Source organism: Athene cunicularia (genome assembly GCF_003259725.1).
Source record: "Athene cunicularia isolate RWA chromosome 5 unlocalized genomic scaffold, athCun1 chr5_part1, whole genome shotgun sequence".
Classification (NCBI taxonomy): domain Eukaryota; kingdom Metazoa; phylum Chordata; class Aves; order Strigiformes; family Strigidae; genus Athene; species Athene cunicularia.
Window position 1 is genome coordinate 36,002,282 of NW_020799101.1, and position 19,186 is coordinate 36,021,467.

General features: G+C 36.1%; 1 protein-coding gene across 15 annotated transcripts in view; it reads left to right on the forward strand.

Moving 5' to 3' along the window:
* GPHN (gephyrin) overlaps positions 1–19,186 on the forward strand; it is a 220,963-nt gene that overhangs the window by 162,576 nt on the left and 39,201 nt on the right. For all 15 annotated transcript variants that reach the window (XR_003398497.1, XM_026849618.1, XM_026849622.1 and 12 more), the window contains 4 exons: positions 5,679–5,721; positions 8,348–8,485; positions 14,965–15,057; positions 18,468–18,523. Coding sequence is in view for 14 of the 15 variants with exons in the window: in XM_026849618.1 (XP_026705419.1) it covers positions 5,679–5,721; positions 8,348–8,485; positions 14,965–15,057; positions 18,468–18,523 (330 nt within the window). In the remaining variant the exon portion in view is untranslated. The remainder of the gene's footprint in view (positions 1–5,678; positions 5,722–8,347; positions 8,486–14,964; positions 15,058–18,467; positions 18,524–19,186) is intronic.

The following is a 19,186-nucleotide window of genomic DNA, read 5'->3' on the forward strand; positions in this document are numbered from 1 at the left end:
AGCCCTCGATTTCCTGTGATGTATTCATCAATCCACTTCCACCATCCTGTTTGAACAGTAGTTAGGATGAACCATAATCTGACAATAAAATTCCACATGTTTGTAGTCTACTGGGAAATGATCAGAATTAAATCTCTTTATGTAAAGTGTAGGTGACTAGGAAAAACCTCAGAAATGAGAATTCAGTAATATATAGATGAAGACATAAAGGCATATTCAAGATCTGAAGATTATTTTTGTTCAGTGTCCATTCTACCAAGCATAACATATAATAAGTGGTAAAAATCTACCACTAAAATGATTTTGGCTTCAAATGATTTTTTGCTTTTTTTTTTCCCCCTGACACCAGATGAGTAATTCCATGTGTAAAATACTATATTATTCATATTTAAATTTTGGTGAGGTGAGTCCCATCAACAGTGCTGTTCCTTTTTAAAAATGTGTTAATGAGTAATGTCTGCTACTTAATTTACCAAATTCCTTGAGCTCACTTTCCTTTCCCTGTCAGAGGTATTCTCAGCATAATAAGAAAAAATTATTCTGTGGTTTTGAACTGACTTTTAGTCCTAATTCAGTTGGCCATAAAACATACTCTTAAGACCTTGCATATTCAGCTCGATGTAAAAGTGCTTTTTGAATAGGAATGTGTTCCTGAAATAGGAAGATTGCATTTTGTAATAGAATTATTTAATCCTCAAATACTTTGTTGAACGTTTTATGAGGTATACAATTCCAGATAACACTTTTCCCATTAAATTTTTTTAACAACTTGATTTTTATATTCCATAGTAATTCAATCAAAGCAATTCTCCGTTCTTCAGATTTTATTTAAAACAATTTTTTTAGTGAAACCAACCCATGTATTTCATTACGTTTTTTGGTTTGCTCTTATGTATATTGCTTAGAATAACAGGCCAAAATCAATTTTTACAGGTTTATTGCACCAGTTTGAGACATTGTTATTCATGGTTTAGTTTTATGTGTTTATTTACTGATATGGATTAATGTATGTTGCACTCTCGGGGGGGGAAGGGTATTTTAGGCAAGAGACACAATGCAAACCCTTACATTTATAAATTAGGTCATATGTCATTTGAAATCTGTTTATAGCAGGCAAGTATTTGAGAGACCATTCAAATGATGTGCACAGAGTATATTGTGCAGAACTCAGGTCATGTAATTACTAATAAATCACACGTAGAAAAAAAAAGCAGCAGCAGTATACTTTCCCACATCACAGAGAATAAATTGTCTTCATAAACTGCGAAGTTTCAAGGAGAAGCTATATGAGTTCCGCACTTTCTCACCACCAGTAAGTTGCAGTAGGTGCACTCACTCGTAAGCAGGCCTGCCTGGTGTTGTTCATGAGACAGTTAGAGGAAGAGTTCTTAAGTTGTTAATGGCTGCTGTGCTTTGCATACCCTGCTTCCTTCATTACAGCTTGGCGAACTCATTCCTTTGCTGTACCTGAGTCCTCGTGTCTGTATGTATGTTTGGGTTTCTGCTGGTGGTTCCACATTCTGCATGCTTTCCGAAAAGTGGAGCAACGTGCTTTCCCATAAGTGATAAAGATTATGGGTTAGCCTCCTGCAGGCTCTATGTTCCTGAGAAATGGGCTCTTTCTGTTGGTGATAACTCATGTTTTGATGTCATTGTTCTGAATTGTTCTTCATGTTGTAAAATTGAGTTGAAATGTACTCCCATATAAGAGTTAGCTTTTCATATTGGGCTGGAAACTCTTCATCTCTGTGTAGCAACTTGTTTTATTATAACCAATGGCTTTTAATTGTACCTCCCATAATGAAGAGCTGACTTAATACTCTGTGCTAATCTTGTTATGACTTTAAAAAGGTAAGTACTTTCTCTAACCCTTCCTAACAGTCATGGTAAAGTGTTAAAGGGTTTTTCAATTTTCTTTTTTTCTTTATTTTTCACATGAATTTTTCACTTGTAGCATGAACTTTTCTTTGTGTCTTTTCCTATTTTTCTTGTAAAAAATTTTTTTGTGGACTGATTTTTATTTGCAGCAAAACATATCATGTAGTTTTAAATAAGTCCAATTTAGTGCAGTTATTGATTTCATTTTTCAGACCAATCATGATTGATAGATAGAAATTGTCAGCAGGACTCTTTATTTTACCATTCCCTTAATTTATTTTTGAGCACTTTATTTCACATTCTATTTACTACGTCAGCCTATGGGAGAAAGCTTACTCTACATTCCAGCATGGTGAAATTATATCCTAAAGAACATAAAATCCAGTTTGCTTAAAAAGCAGAGTAATGTGAATTGAATGCTTTGGGTTTGGTTACATTCTGCCTGAACTATGTACAGGAATGGTCCTGGCTGGTAGCCCACTGTATCTTCTGCCAAGGTACATTGTGCACCAAGAGGCTGTAGAATGGACAAACAATAAATCTATACTTTCCCTGTGAAAGGCGAGACAGCCATAGGTTGTTATTTTCATAACTGCCTGTGAATGAGAAAAAATATAGTAAATAATACTACTCATCACTTGCCCCAGTCAGACATGGTACTATATGCAATGTAATATGGATTCTTTACTTAGCAGTAGCTGTGAAAAGAATACAGATTTTTCGTAAATGTCACAACTAACCAAGTAGTAAAACATACAAATAATGAATATGATAAAAGGCACTTAAAGTACATGACCCCGTATATACAAAGCTCCATTGCTGCTAAAACTGTATGTGTTAGAAAACTGGTGGGTTTTATTCAAAATCATATTTTACTGCAGTTCTGTTTAAAAATAACATTTAGGATATTAATGTGCAATTCATATTAAACAGAAGTATTATGTAATAACTAATTTTGATGTCAGTTATGTTAAAACATGGTTTGTATTCTGCAGCTGTGAGCATAGGTTGGGAAACAATCAAGCCTAGCTGATCAAGCTTTTTATTTTATTATCATGGATTCCTCTTCCACAGCTGCTTTTAAAATTTGTGGGAAGCAAATTATTTCTCATACTGCATATGTTGCCCATCAGGTGAGTGATAACATGGAAACTGTAGGCTGGGTGTAAGAAATCAAAAAGTAAATTTAAAGTCCTCTGTGTGCACAGAATTTTAAAAATGACCTGTAAGAGGCTGCGTGTGAAGCCAGCTGTCTTTTGTTACCATTGTCATTTGGACACTGTAAGAGCAAAACTTTGTCAGCACGTTTTCTATATTAGAAGATTTGATCTGCAAATCTCAGCTGCTCTGTTCATTATAAATCTCTTGTTTTTGTCCATACACTAGCTCCACTATAGGTTGGAAGGGCTTAAAGATGAACTGAGGAGGAATAGAGGCTACAACTCGAGAGTAACTATTACTGCTCAAAGGAGCTGTTTTCCATTCGCAAACATTGCTTTGCGCTATGGGTTTGGGCTCCTTCTGTTCCTCCACTTTGTTGAAGACTCTCTCTTGACTTCCATTTTACTTCTTTAGCACTGTCTTTGTCTGCTAACATTTTTCCTCCTTCTCTAGTAGCTTTTATCTGTGTCCTTTGGATCACATATTTTACTTAGTTTGTTTTAGTAGATTGTTTCAAATGTTTGTGTTTTGTATTTTTGGTTTTTTTGCCTTTTTCTTTAGGACTATGTTATCTCACTGAGTTTCATTCCACAGTTTGCTGAATCGCTTGGTTGTTTTGCAGCAGGCCCATTCCTCGTTCTCTCTTTTCATATGGTTTTCAGTGAGAAATAAGAGAGCCTCTTCCATTTTAAACAGTAGTCTTACACACAGGCCCATGTCTCCTTTTGCACACACCATCTTCTGCCTTGCCACGTTCATCCTGCTTCTCTCTCTCTCTCTCAATCTGTGCCTCTCTCTCTCTCTTTTGTGCTTTCTTTCCTACCATTATACCATCTTTTTGGTCCAGATTTGTCCTTTGGTAAATTATAGGTAAATAATTACTTCTTCCAAATAGAGTTCATGTTACACCTTTGAAATTTGGTAAAACAACTCTGGGCCAAATTTGGGCATCATTAATATTTTGTTTGCAGTTTTCTTGTATAGTATTTTTGGTGGGAAGGAGGGAGGGTTTGGGTTTTTTCTGTTTGGTTTTTTTTTTTTAAAACAACAGTTTTTTTCAGGGAAGGACACCATAACCCACTCTAAGTTGCAACATTACTTTCCATAAGTTATTCCATTACAATAAGTAGACTGTGTTGCGCTGTAGAATTCAATTTTTTTTATGTGAATATACATTTGGGGCAAGCTGCTGTGGAACAGAAGAAAGAGGTTTAGAAGTTGGGTACAGTCGGTTTCAGCTTTAAATGGTTGTTCCTTTCTGAAGATAGCTTTTTGGGGGTTGAGTGTGTACCATTCTTTACCAATTTTTCAATCATACATATTCCCTTTCTAGGCTATTTTTCTGTAACTGCAAATTGAAATTGTCGTTTGAAAGATAATCTGGATTCACTCCTTCCCTTTTTCAGCAGAGACAAATGTTCTGCAGGGAAATTACACCCTCACGTCACTTGTGCTATTCCATTTCCTTCACCATGTGTACATGGTTTTACTTTATTAGTCCTCTTGCTGAAATTAAACAATACATTTATCAGTAAAGTTAGAAAGAGAAGGATTCCATTCATACTCCCTTAGAGGTTTGTCTTCCTGTGAAGTTTACTTTAGCTGGGGGTTTGTCCACACAAAAAGCTTTTTATTCAAGTGTTACAAGTTCAGTCAGCTGACCAGCCAGAAGGTAGATTGCTGTTCAAGTTAGTTCATTTAAAAACTTGTAACTTCGCTGTTGGTATACAATGTGCTATCATTCCAAACTTAGAAGAATTAACAAGAGCTGATGCTTTGGTATAGCTAAAGTTTAAACTGTGTTGTGCTTACAGGACTGTTTTGTTTTGGTTTTTTTTTAATAATTCTTTTTTAAATCTGCGTGGTATACAGATGGAACTGCAGTGCTGCTAGAGTATTAGACCAATGTGAATCCTCCAATTTCCCTGGAGGCAGACTAATGTATCTGGAATAGCACAGTGGCAGCTAAGCATCTAGGAGCAGGATTTGTTGAGAAATCAGTTATCAGTTTCACACGGTTACTTTCTGAAGTACAATTGCACTGTAAAATTCATACATACCAAACAGAAACAACTGAGTAAATTTATCTGGCTCCAGCCAAGAGCTGTTTGTACAACTGTGAGTTACTTATACAATTGCAAAGAAGTCTTATTAAATCTCTTCAGAATCAACATAATCTAAATTGAGTATTTTAAACTCTTTCTATAATACCTGAAAATATCAATAATAGAATTTTAAAGGAGGTCATGATAATCTAGTTATGTTAATGCTTTGTCTAATAAAACAGGACCTAGATTCATAGTTACTGTAATTACAATTGTTTAAGAAAATACAGATTTTCTGTTTAAAACTGGAGTTTAACACATAATTTTAACTACTCTGTTCTTTGATTTTACTCTATTACTGTCCTTAGACTATCTTGTTTATATGGGGTGTGATCAAATTGCTTGTACCAGATTCTGATCATCAGCTACAACCCTTTTGCTTAAATATACTTATCTCATGTAGAGTATGTAAGAATGTTGCTGAAAATATGTATAGCCTCTGTCTTAGATCCCAGGAGCTTGCCCATTATATCTCTGTATTTTGCATTCTTGTTAACTTCTTGTTAGCTCATAGACTCTGTGCTCTCTCTGCAGGTCCAGTCTCGGTGCAGCAGCAAGGAGAACATTCTCAGAGCAAGTAAGTACTGAAACTTCATAGCTCTATTGAGAAAGTAAGACTGCTCAGAAGACAGTGAATGATAATCAGATGAGAAGAGAAGGATATTATTTGGACATAAGTGGGTTTGCAGAAAAAATTTGGTAACTTAAGAAAGTGAAATATTGTCCAAAGAGAAAACAGAAGTATAAATAGCTCATAGTGTTCATGTATTAATGGATAGTTGCTTTTTAATTTTTTCTTCCAAGTTGTTCTTCATTTGTGGTGATGTATTGTAAATTACCATGCGCATGCAAGTTTTATGGGCAAAAAGAATCAACACTCAAAGATAATGAAAATGGAAATTCTCAAGTTGAATATATATGATTTTTATTTTCATACTTGAACATGAAACCAAACCAAAAAAATGCAAAAGTTAAGAATTCAGATTTGAAAATTCCTTTTCTTTGTTTTATGGGAATTTTTCCTAGTCTAAAGTTTGATCCACCATATGTGTATATATTAAAACCAACAGGAATAGGAAGTTGTTTTAGTGATAAGAGAGAAGGCTGTAAGGAATTTTCTACCTTATGCAAACAATTGATTCAGCTGCTTCAAAGCTAGAGGATTATTTTGTCATACAAAATGCTGCTTAATATAAGTAGTTATTTTTAGAGCCATCTGACATCTGACGTTAATGAAAGATAACTTGGGAAGGTCTGAGGAGTTGTTTGATGTAATTAAAAAGTACCACTTAGTAATTTTACAATTTAAAAAATCATTATTTGTTTGTCTCTGGGTCTGTCTAAATATACAATACCTCTAAAGAAGAGTTAACATTTGTTTATAGGAAGAAATATGGAGAGAGAAGAGCTAGTAGTTACACATGTGTCTGTCTTCCTTTCTTCATTAAGGTTATTCATGCTAGTGTTAAACCTGAAGGGGCACTGGTTTTGAGTTTGTATTTTCTTGGCTTTCCTTGCAGAAATCTTGGGTGTTACTTTTGGTTTTGGAATAAAGTTGTCAGAGATTAGGGGATTTTATCTAGTTTCAAGAAAACTGTTGAAGAATGCATTTCTCAGTAGATTTTCACAGAACCTTTGACTTAAACAAATGACATGTATTAGATAGAGTTCCGAATCTGAGGGTAGTACTCTGGGAACCATTCAAAATATGCAAAACCCCTGAATTCATTCACATTCTAAGGTTGAAGAGGTGAAATGGTAGTTTCTGAAGCAGCTAATAGTGAGTTTTAGGCACCAGTAAAATATGAACCTTAAAGCACCTAATGGCTCTAGCATAAAGGTTGTTGCTGCCACACGGTTTCCCCAGCTTTCACTGCTGTGTTGTATTTTTTCTAGTATCTTTCTTCATTTCTTCCAACTTCTTCTTTTGAATAAGTAGTTTCTTAATTTATAGCATAAGGAAAAATGGTTTTAATACATATTGTGTGGAATCTGCTGGACCTGCAGGAGTTGTGGTGCTCCTAAGCAGGGTTTCTTCCTCTATACAGAGAAAGGTATGGGAAGTTTGACTGTGTCTCACAAATGCTTTCCTTTCCCTTTCCTCATTTTTATGAAGAAATACAAGCATAATAATGAAAAATCTAAACTTGCTAAGGACATCCCTGTTGTTAAATCCAGAAATGTGCTTTTTCTACTAGTTACATGTTTATCATACAGTAGTTTGATTTGGATCATTTCTCCCTAGTTGTTTATGAGAAAGTCATGTTCAAGAGTGTGAAGTCTTAATATAGTTATAACGTATCTCATCAGCTGTTTCTCCCTCACTATGCCAGCTGCTATGTTAAGGAAAGGAATTAAGTCAGAAATTATTTGTGTTTGACAAATTCGCAGTGTCTGCTTTTATCATTGTGTTATCTTCTAAATACGCACAAAGAGATTGTTCAAAAGAATTTCTTTCAGAATCTTTCTTGTGACTAGAATTAGGTGGACAGTTTTATTCCAACCGGTCCCTCATACTTGGGAAAAGTAAGCTTTTATTAATCTATACTACTGCCTTCACTCTAATGATACATTTAAACATCACTTTGCTATGGTGACTAAAACTCTTGTCAGTGGGTAAGGACACCCACTTGCTGGAAACTGTCTGCTGTCCTGATTGTCCAGTGATTTCATTGTGCCTCCCTCTATCCTCCCTTCAAACCTGTTGACTCTCAGCTCACTCTTGGATTGCAAGCTCGCTGGGACTGTGTCCATTTTTTTTATGTTTTATCTGTGCACTGCACATAGCATAGAGATGTGTTTGTGGAGAACAGAATGAGGAGTGAATCATCCTAAATTCATAGTCTATAGAACTGAGTTGGCCTCAGATTATCATCCTCAGTGTAAAATACTGCATCATCTTGAAGAGTTTCTGGTTTGGATTAACTGATCCCTTTATGCTCATCGAGACTTCTGGGATGTTTTTCATGACAAGTCTTTTGTGAACTTTTTCAACTGTAAGTTTGGGGGTTTTTTTAAAATCTCTCTTTTAATTATAGTTGAACACAGTGCCTTCCCAGTGTCTGACATAAATGCTCAATAGTGATGACTAATTTAATGTATAGGAAATTGCCAGATTAATTTCAGTAAAGGGGTTTAAATGAACATCGCTGTATACATCTACACATTGTAGCATACATAAACTTGGTGCTCTCTTGTTGCAGGTCACAGTGCTGTTGACATTACCAAGGTAGCAAGAAGACACCGCATGTCTCCTTTCCCATTGACATCTATGGACAAGGCCTTCATCACAGTTCTGGAGATGACCCCAGTGCTTGGAACAGAAATCATAAATTACAGAGGTATTTTAAACTGGATTCTTTGTGAGGATTAGGGTGGTTATTCCCTTATATTACAACCTTCTTCAGCACTTGCTATTTAATTAGTGTTGTGAGGTGTCTGAGACAGTGACTTCTCCAGGAGAAACTGCTTTAGGAAATGCCTATAATAGGAGCAGAAGTTTCCTTTCAAAGTCAGGAGAATGTTGATTGAGCTCAGTAGTGCTTCCTGAGGGAATCTGTAATGGAATTCTAATTAAATATATAAATGAATATTCATCTGGTCTGTGTTATATGCAACAAAGATAAAACATAGAAACCATTTGCCTTCATGGTTGATTTCACTTTTGTGGATGCCAAGTAGCTGCAGGTTGTACTGTGATCATTCACTCTCTTCTCTTACTGTGGGAGATTCCCACTAAATCCTCTTTCCAATCTGAGATTAATGATCAAATCAAATCAAAGTGATTATTGATTCCAGGTCATGTTTTTCCATGTCTATATCTTTTAACAGTTCATCTCAGTCTGTTTTTCCAGATCCTACTCAGTCTACTAGTCATTCCAAAATTTGCCTCCCCTTCTCATAAACACAACATAATTCCCTTTCTGTTCTAATAGTACATGTGATCCTTTTCTGATGCTTACTTGCATTTGATGTTTGATTTATTGAAACTTTATAATCAAGGGTAACTGTTACTGATTTATACAGTGAGGTTGTCTTAAAAGGCACCAAAACCAGGCAAAATGTCAGACCTTGTGATTGTGTCTATACTCGTAAATAAATGGGGTTAGGTGAAGCCATTTTCTGGCCTTAAAATGAATTAGCAGGGCACCTCTCATGTTTATTCAACTAAACTATCCTTCCTCCTGAAATAGCATGTTCAGAATGCCTATTAGTTGTCTTTCTTGCTTCTGCTATCCCTTACACCAGGCCTGGGCATTATCTGGGAGAGTGTTCTCGACACAGAGCAAAACCATGACAGGAAGCATGCTGACAAGTAATCGTAAAGTAGGTAGGGAAGAGGAAACCTCCTCCAGGGATTCCTCCAGATTTTCTAAAGGTAAGGTGGTGAGTGAAGAGATAGCGGAACCTCAAGCCTCAAGAGGCAAAATGTTTAGGACATCAGGGGATCCAGATAGCAGAGAGGTACAAATGGTTTCCGAATGGGATATTCTGTCTTCTGGCTTGAAAGTTCAAAGTCTTCATACTCTTCACCAAATCTTTGTGCTGCCACAAACGTTTGAGATGTCTTCATCTTGATATACTGATTTAGCAGATGGTACGTAGAATCACACCTGCATGTTCAGTCACTTCAAGTGGAGACTGGCACTCCCCTATACCTTGGTAGCAGGAAACATCTCTGAGAAAATGCTGCATATCCTGCATTCAGAACAGCACCAATACTGACTGGATCAACAAAGAATATATATATTGCACCCCACACTTTCATAATGGCATGCAGAAGGCAGCATTAAGGCATAAATGCCTGAGCATAGCTATTGTATACTTTTGGATAACTGTTGGTTAAATGTCTTTGGTAAGACAGCCCTTTGTGGACATTATAGTGAGCCACAGTGGTACGTACATTTAGTCCAAATAATAGATGCTGTGTATGTGACAGTGAACTCCTGAAATAAAGGATAAAAGTCTGGCATGGACCTCCCTGAAATGAAAGCACAACATAGATTTATTTTGCTATATAAGATACTGTTAAGGTACTGTAGCATTATTATTCTTTTTTTAATTAAAAACAGTTTGGGTTTTTTAAACCTCTAGTACATAACCAAGTGAAGAAATAAGTTCTTGAGTTTGGATTGTATTGATTATAGGGGAAAAACAAGTATTAACTTTTCCATTTTTTGGTCTTGATTCTACAAAAATGTCTTATTCTCTTGTCCTTTTAGCTTTATTTTCTCCATCTCCCTATCTTTTGCGCTTCTAGATGAAAACTTACATATTTCACAACACTTTTATGTTGCTGCTGTTGTGTTTCTGGACAGAAACTGTATTTTCCCTAGAAGCTAATAAAATGTGACTAAAAATATTCTTCTAGGTAGACAGAGAATAAGCATAATCCTCCATGCTACATATATGTTGACATATAAAGCAATATCAATGTTTATTTTGATGTGTACCCCAGTCTTTGTGCAAACATATTTATATCAACAGTAGGTAGCAGCCTTTTCATATATCTTATTTGTAAACTTCATTAGGATGATGGTGAAATCAGACAAAATCACAGTGTATCTAATTTCCTGCTGCAACGTGCTTTGGACAAGCTTTCACCATGTAATTTATTTTAATATTAAAAACCATTCAAAATATGGACTAAGTAACAGTTTCGTGTTGATATTGATGATGTTATCATACCAGTAACAGAGTGATTCTTTTCACACTATGAGCTCTTCGAAATGTCCTTAAAGAGCTAGAATGGATATAGCATAGGAATGGTCTTAGCTAGTGCTTATATTCTCTGTAAAGTTTTATGTATTCTAATTTGTCAAAAAGGCAATTTGATTGTTTCTGTTCTTATTCCACTACGTGGAAGTATGCTGTCAAGGTAAGAGAAGGTATTCTAGTATGTTTTGTAGTATTTTAGTTGATATTTCCCTTTGCTCTTCATGTTAACTGATTACTGACATCAAATTCAGGCTGATTCTAAGTCTGGAACATACCGATTGTTATTCCTGGCACTGTTATTCTCTAAAATATAATGTTCTTAGTCTGCTGAGAGACTTCAGTTCTGACCCTCTTCCCTCCCATGCAAAATAAAAGATACACGGTAAGATCATCAGCTGTAGAGATATATTCTTGGTTTAATATTCACATAGTTGTATCAACAGTGAAAATACTAACAAATACATATTCTTTCATATTTTTGCACTGTAGTGCAAAATTGTATCTTGCAATTTATTTTTCAACAAGTACACACTGTAAAATTTCCTAATACATAGTATGAAATTTCAGGATTGAGCTTTTAGGAGACATCCTAAAGGACACATCTGTGTCTGTGATGCTGGAAATTCCAGTCTCTTAATCTACAGATCCAAATCTCAAGTTGGAATCTCATTTTCTGAAGTTTCTTAAGTGATCACTGTAGTGTTATACAGACAAATATATAGGATTTTTTTGTGTAGGCATATATATGTATGTGTGTGTGTGTGTGTGTGTGTGTGTGTGTGCATGTATGCCCACACATATATGTTAGTTTGCGAAAAAATGAAGAATACAATAAATTAAGAAACAGTTTTTCATTTAGTTATGTATGCATTCATTTTTCAGTTAACATACCTGTAATTTCAGAAGATAATGAAAATGTAGCCCTGTAGGTCTGAATCCCAACTAACTATATTCAGTAAAGCAGTCTTATGCTCTGTTTGTTTTCTTTGTGGGTTTGCATCTTGAATTAAAAGTGAGCTCCTGAAAATTATCTTTCAGGAGCACAATTTCTCTGTAAGGAAAGTAAAATGTTTTAAATCCTAGGATTGCAATTTCTTTCATTAACAAATTACCTAATTAATTTTAATCTGATTTATTTGCATCACTAATCATGTTACATAGTAATCATCCTTATAAATAAAGCTGCTGAATGTTACTCTGTGCAAGTAACCAGTACAGTCCTGACTTTATTCTTGATTAAGTCAAAGCATGCTGTAATCTCTCAAATCTATTCTCTCCTAACATAAGGGAGAGAATGACTAAAGTTCTTTTGAAACAAGACTTTCACATAGGTAAATGTATCGCTCAGTGCCTGTATAGATCATTTAGCCTCTTCCATATTTAAAAAACGTTAAAAGAACCCAACAACAAATTGTGAATAGTCCTAAAGCGTTTTACAGAACTGCCATAAACCAAAGGCATCTGAAGCGTATTTCCCACCCATCATCATCAATATCTAGTACAAAGCCCCCAGTTAGCCTTTTATTCCAGCTAAAGGCAGTTACCTGAACGTTGCTCTGTGGGTACATTAGGTTAAATTTTTATACATCATGATAATCATTATTCTTCTGAAAATAGGAAATGGCAGAAGTTTGATACTAAAAGTAGAAAGCAGAGGCAATCCACACTTTAATGGGCTTAAGCCTCAGAACGGAGCAGTTGTTCTGATCTGGTGCAAGAGCCCTGTAACTTCTTTAGAGCTTGGACAATTTTCCCTCTGCTTATTCATTTTGAACTAACTGATGTTTTTGATAGCATTGCCTTTTCATATCACACTGAAATGCTACCAGGGCAGTATTTACAAAATGGGAGCAAATCCATCACCTCTAGTACAGTACCTGTCTCACTACTTTGTCTCAGTACCAATACCCAGAGAAATCAAAATTCTTCACAGAACCATACCAGTTTCACCAGCTAAGCCTTAGAAAATACCCAAGTTTCAAAAGTGAGTTTAATGTAATTCTCCTTTTGTGTTAGAATCAGAAAGCTATGGACATCACAAGGGGCAGTTTGATGACATTAAAGTATTTCATAACATCTTTTTTGAATTACAATTAATCAAAATAACGTCAACCAGTGTATTTCTAAAATAATTGCTCAAATAAAGGAGAGTACAGAGGTACTTCAGATTGTCCTTTACTTGCTGACTTGCTTCATTTTAAATGCCTAAGGCTTCAGCAAATAATTTTTACATTTTTCTCCCTGTAATGAAATTCATTCCTGCTACTGTCTGGCCATTTATTCTCTTCAGATATTTCATGGCAGAATGCCAGGAACATACTGTTCAACTTTGCTCTAATTGGTGTGATTTTGCATGCAGGCAAGAAGTAAAATGAAGACACAACATGCCTGCTAAAATTAGAAACACCACTTTTGTATGAGATTTTGTACATCTATGAACAGAAGGTGTCTTTACTAGGCCTTTGATAGCTGCCTTTTCTGTGGTGTAATTTAAATGTCTGTGTCTGCATTCTTTTTTTTCAGTGCAAGTGTACAAGCTTTCAGGAGCTTTCTAACAACTTCTGTATTGTGTATCATAGGCAGCAATATGCAGTGATGCACAGACATATTAATAGCCATCACAAATGTGTTTTTCTAGCTGTTTCAACTGGTTTTATCAGCATTTTCTTGGCAATACCCATTTCAAACATGCAGCATAAATATTCATCTCAGGCTGAAAGTTAATACATATGGATGTGAGCAGAATTATGTTATTACAATTATAATTAATTACTAAATCACTTTGTGTTAATAAATAAGTATAATCTCCATTATAATACCACTTCACTGGAAGTGAACATTTTTAAATCAAGTAGGTACACTTTTTAGCAAAACCTATCCGTTCAGTGTCAGTGTTAGGTCTTCTGCCTTCCCAGGTAATCCAGAACCACATTGATTTCCCTATCTGTAAAACAAGAAGCACACTTTATATATGTCTCTCTTTTTTGGTATATCTGAAAGATCATAATCTATAAAGTACATATCCACACAAATTCTGATGGCAGAAGTGTTCATGCATCCTCTCATTCCTTCACACTTTCAGCTGGGTATTTCCTTCCTGTGCCACAACGCCCTCCTAAGAGCAGTGGACTCTATTAAGAGATTATCTTCTCTTCTTCTACTTAGACATTCTGGAATCAAGCCAATCTCAGTAGTTCTGACCCATATGCCCCTTCCCAGTCCATCTAATCACACATGTAATAAATCTTCTTTCTCACTCCCTCACTGTATGAAAAGATAAGATACATATTCTTCATCATACTACAAAAAAAGCTGTTGCTGGCACCTTAAAAGCAAACAAGTAGTGCTCACTTGACTGAAGGTGAAGTAATTCCTATCAGTCTCTACAGGGAGGCAGAGCCAAATTACAACTCATCAGTCATACTTGCTAAGTGAAGGGTAAGAGTATGTTTGAAACAGCTATTAAAATAATTAGAACTATAACAGCGTAAATTTACATAAATAATCCTGACACTTATGTGCACTCACCCTCCATTAAGCAGAAATGCTCTTGGCAATTAGACAAAGCTAATCTATTGCAAAAATTCTGTGTCTATTTATGGAAACTTATGCATCATTACTGTTTACATTGAGTCCTCTGGGCTCAATCCATCACTTCTCACCTTTTGCACACAGGATTCACTTTTGAAATGTTACTTTAAAAGCTTTTAAAAAAACCAACTTTTTTTAAAAAACCTGAAACACAGGAAAGTATGTGTTTTTAAGAGATTTCAGGAAATAAACTTGTCCTTAAGAAATAAATACTTTGGGTTTTTTTGTCTGATCCTATATCAGACCTATTACCTCTGGGTTTGGATACTTGGCATTCAGAGCTACTGTCAGCAATTTCACCATAACCAGGAACACAGACTTACTGAACAAATCTTTAAACAGTAGTTTCAGATTCCAGTCTTTTTTCATTTATGTAGAGGCAGAAATCAAAAACCTGAGAGATCTATTCATGTCACATATATTTCATACATCAGAGCACACACTGCTGTTTGCTTTCTTTTCCCTTTCTTTAGCTGTAATGACATGGAGCGTGGTCTTTTCTCTTTTCTAGATGGAATGGGCCGAGTCCTTGCTCAAGATGTATATGCAAAAGATAATCTACCACCATTTCCAGCATCAGTAAAAGACGGCTATGCTGTCAGAGGTAAACACTCACTTCGTAGACATGTAGTATAGTGCCTGTAAAACCACTTTATAACATGTTAGTTCGCCTATTTTGGATCCACCAATGGTTATTTTGGTTGAGATTTGATTCAGATCATTGCTGAAGTCACAGTTACATAGAATGCAGCTGTCTTGAAGGAAGACCATAAAGTTGAATTCAGGTCTTTTAGGTGGATTAATATGTACACAAGCAAATGTACATCCATGTGTGCTCATAGACGTGCACCTGTGTTGCTAGTGAGTTTCTTGGAAACATAAAGAATTCAGGAGAGTAATAGAACATCTGTTTCTGAATGACAGATTCTTCTTCTATTCCTCTGTTGTTGATTTAATTGGGAGTTTCTCATATATCTGTTACTTTGTTGAACTGTCACTGATCCAGCTTCCTATTTGGGAATTATTTTTTGATAGCATTAGAGAATTTTCAAAAATATGTATCAGAATGTACTCTTATGGAGGCACCTCAAAAGAAAAATCTCATTTTGACTTTGAAAATATTACAGTTGCTGCATATAAATAAAATGAGTAGTGTGACTTTCCGGAGCAAGCAGTGAGTGGTTTCCCAGGAGACCTGAATCCATTCTCTGCTTTGCCACTAGGTGCTGCGTGATTTTGAGCAAGTTGCTTCTCTGTGCCTCAGTTTTTTCCCTTTGTAAAGTAAGACTAATAATATTCACCTCAGATATCTATGAAGGAAAATTAAAATATGTATGATTGAACATTATACTAGCAGTGATTTTATTATGGTAGGGGTTGAATCATTGTTACCACCGTGTTGAAATTTGGACACAATAGCCAACTTTCTTCTAGGGACATTACAGGATCTTTTTGTTACTGGCAGCTAAACCAATGGAAAGCCACTGTCCATGAAATAGACTGTCTGCAAACCCAGGCAATGGATGTAGTCAAGTAGCTTACCCATGGATTTGATATAAAAACAAAATTTCAAGTCTACAAGATTAGTTTGACTGCAGCTGTCTGTCAGCTATGTGTGTGAGAGACAGGCAGACCGAAATGACCAGTAATAGCAGCAAGGGAGTGCAGATGTAGCCAGAGAAATACAGGTAATATAACACTGAGAAAAGCTGAGAGGGAAAGCTTGGAGTAGAGTGCTGACTGACAAGGACCTTGGGATCAAGCAAATGCAGTCTCACAACCCGATTGTAAGGGTAAGGGAAGGCACAAGTACAATCTCAGTAAACACACAGAATGAGCAGAATGATCATGAATGCCATTTTCAACAACTTGGTCAGAACCAACACACAAGACCCTAATTTTGGTGGTGGAGTCAAGGTACTTGAATGCATATAGAGGAGGGCAGCCAAGCTGGTTGCCTGGACTGGAAGGCATGTCCTGTGAGGAGCAGCTAAAGACTTCGGGTTTGTCTAAGTTGGAGAAAAGGAGGCTGAGGGGCAACCTCAACACTCTCTATGGCTTCCTGAGGAGGGGACACGGAGAGGGAGGTGCAGATCTTTTCTCCTGGGTATCCAGTGACAGGATGCATGGGAATGGTTCAAAGCTGTGCCAGGGGAGGTTTGGACTGGACAATAGGAAGCATTTCTTTACTGAGAGGGTGGCCAAACACTGGAACAGGCTTTCTAGAGAGGTGGTCAATGCCCCAAGCCTGTCGGGTGTTTAAGAGGCATTTGGACAATGCCCTTAATAACATGCTTCGACTCTTGGTGAGCCCTGAAGTGGTCAGGCAGTGAGACTACATTATTGTAGGTCCCTTCCAACCCCTTCCAACTGAAATATTCCCCTCCCCCTTCTCCTTCCCCTCCCTCTTGCCCTTCCCACCTGTTATCTGGGGATATGAGAAACAAAGCTTGTAGACAGAAATAATATTGACTACATTAACAGATACTTTGTACAAAACACTAAAGGTTTAGCTTTTAGTCACATAAATATGTCTACCCAAAACCTCGTCTGCTTTTTTCAAGCTGTATCAGTTGTACATCACCTATAAACTTTGTCTCCCTATCATTATTAATGGGGGAATAAAATCTAATTCAGTAGTGTTTTATCAGGTTTAAAATAATTTAGCTATTAGGGAATTTTTTCTCTTCTTTTGATGGATGATCCCAGTGCATTTTTTTCAGTGAAGGTCTGACAAGTGTATTCAGTAGTATTATATGCATTGTTCAAAGGCGGGTAGTTGAAGAGTCCTTTTCCACTTTCTTATTTTAGAGTTTGGTCTAAAGCTCATAGATAAGGCTGTTTGATAGGCTTTTAGAGTTAAGTTACTCATGACGTAAGTACCGTAGATTATAGTCTGCAGTTGGAGCTGATGTGCAAGTACAAATGTGATAAATCATTATACAGACTGAATGGACATCCTTCCTGAAAGCAATTTTTCTCAGTACAATAAGGTTATCTAGCTGTATATTCTGGACTTTTGAAATAAACCAGAATGTATTAAGACAAAGGCTGTCACTGGTTAGTCTTCATCTTTGGGAAATAAACTTTTACAGTTACAGATTCAAAATTAATAAAAAAAAATATTTACATGTCATTGTATGAACCCAGTTTGTCCAAACGCTCTTGATGGCATGTCTGCCGTGCTTGTGCTCCACACATGCTTTATACCATGGTAGAGCCTATAAATACCACTAATGCAACTTGCTGAAAGACCTTTGAGGCAGGCAAAAGCTTAACCTTTGTTACTAGCAGTGCCTTTGTTGTTCCTGTAAAAATACAGATTTGGCTAAATTAGAAGTCCTGGAGACTTTCAGGTTGTTAAATCAATGATCTCTGACTTTTAATTTTCAGAATGGCTTCAGTGAAAGGTATAAGGTAACTAGTTCAGTGCTATCTAAAATTACAAAAAGGAACAGAACCTAGATTTCTAAAGTTGCAGTCCAAGTTGCATTATCTTAGCCCTAGTGCTTTTCTGAAAGTGCAAAATGTGTGTGGTCATCTACACAATATGTAACCACTGCACTTGTCCAAGTTTTCCTCCAATGGCAGAGATAGAATCTAGAAAAATCAATATTCCATTGGTGTATAGAAAAAAGATACATAATACACTTACAAAATATGTGATTCCACTGTGTTAGTTTCACATGGAAAAAGCTCACGGTGGACATTTTTGTAAAAATAATCTCATGACCACTCTTAAATTTTTGTTATTAATGTAATTCCTCCTAATCTCCTTTTACTTGATCCTACATGCCCAGAAATTTTCAGTTAAAAGTACTATAGAACTTGTAAATTTCAAAATAATAAACATAACTTGACCTAAAATAATGTTTGCAAAACTTCTATAACCTTTGTCATGCTGACGCTGAAGAACAGAATCTTAGATCATTCTTTGGTGGTTCTGTTCTTAATTTCTAATGCCATCATTTGTTTTGGTTCGGCCTTTACCATTTGTATTGTCCATCTTAACAGCTGCTGATGGCCCAGGAGATCGATTCATCATAGGGGAATCCCAGGCTGGTGAGCAGGTGAGCACAATTTCTTTTCTTTTTTTTCTTTTTCTTTTTTTTTTGTTTTGTTTTGTTTTTAATGTATTTTTCTTTTGTAAGATACTGCTTTGTATTTTTTACAAGCCTTGCTAGTGCTCAAAAACTCAATATTTTTGGAGGTGGCATGAAGTAGGACACCGCTGTACCTACCCTCCTGCTATGTGCCTTGGGACATTATTTCAGAAAGTGAGGTAGTATGGTTACATAAGGAATATCCCAAAATACTTCAGAGCATTGTGCTGACATGTCCGATAGGAGTGTATACAGTAATGTTCTGCCCTAGTACAATGTTAGATGGCATCAGGTTTCTAGTGGTATTATAATTCATAAACAGAGAAAACCATGATTTAACTCCTTCTTGCTGAAAGAATTTTAAAGGGACATCAGCCCAATAATTGTTCCCACCAGCTGCTCACATATTTAACACTGATACCTGCAAAACAAAGTGTAAGAATTTTGTATGAAGCCATTAAAGACAGATAATGATCAGAACAATACTAAGGAAGCCTGGCAGTAGCCTGGCTTGTGGTATTGCTCTTTTATTTGTTAACTCCAAAGTGTTTGTGCACCTTAACAGATACATGGATTGAGTTTAAGAGCGAGTCAGGGCAGCACCCATTCATGACCTTCTGTGCTGTATAA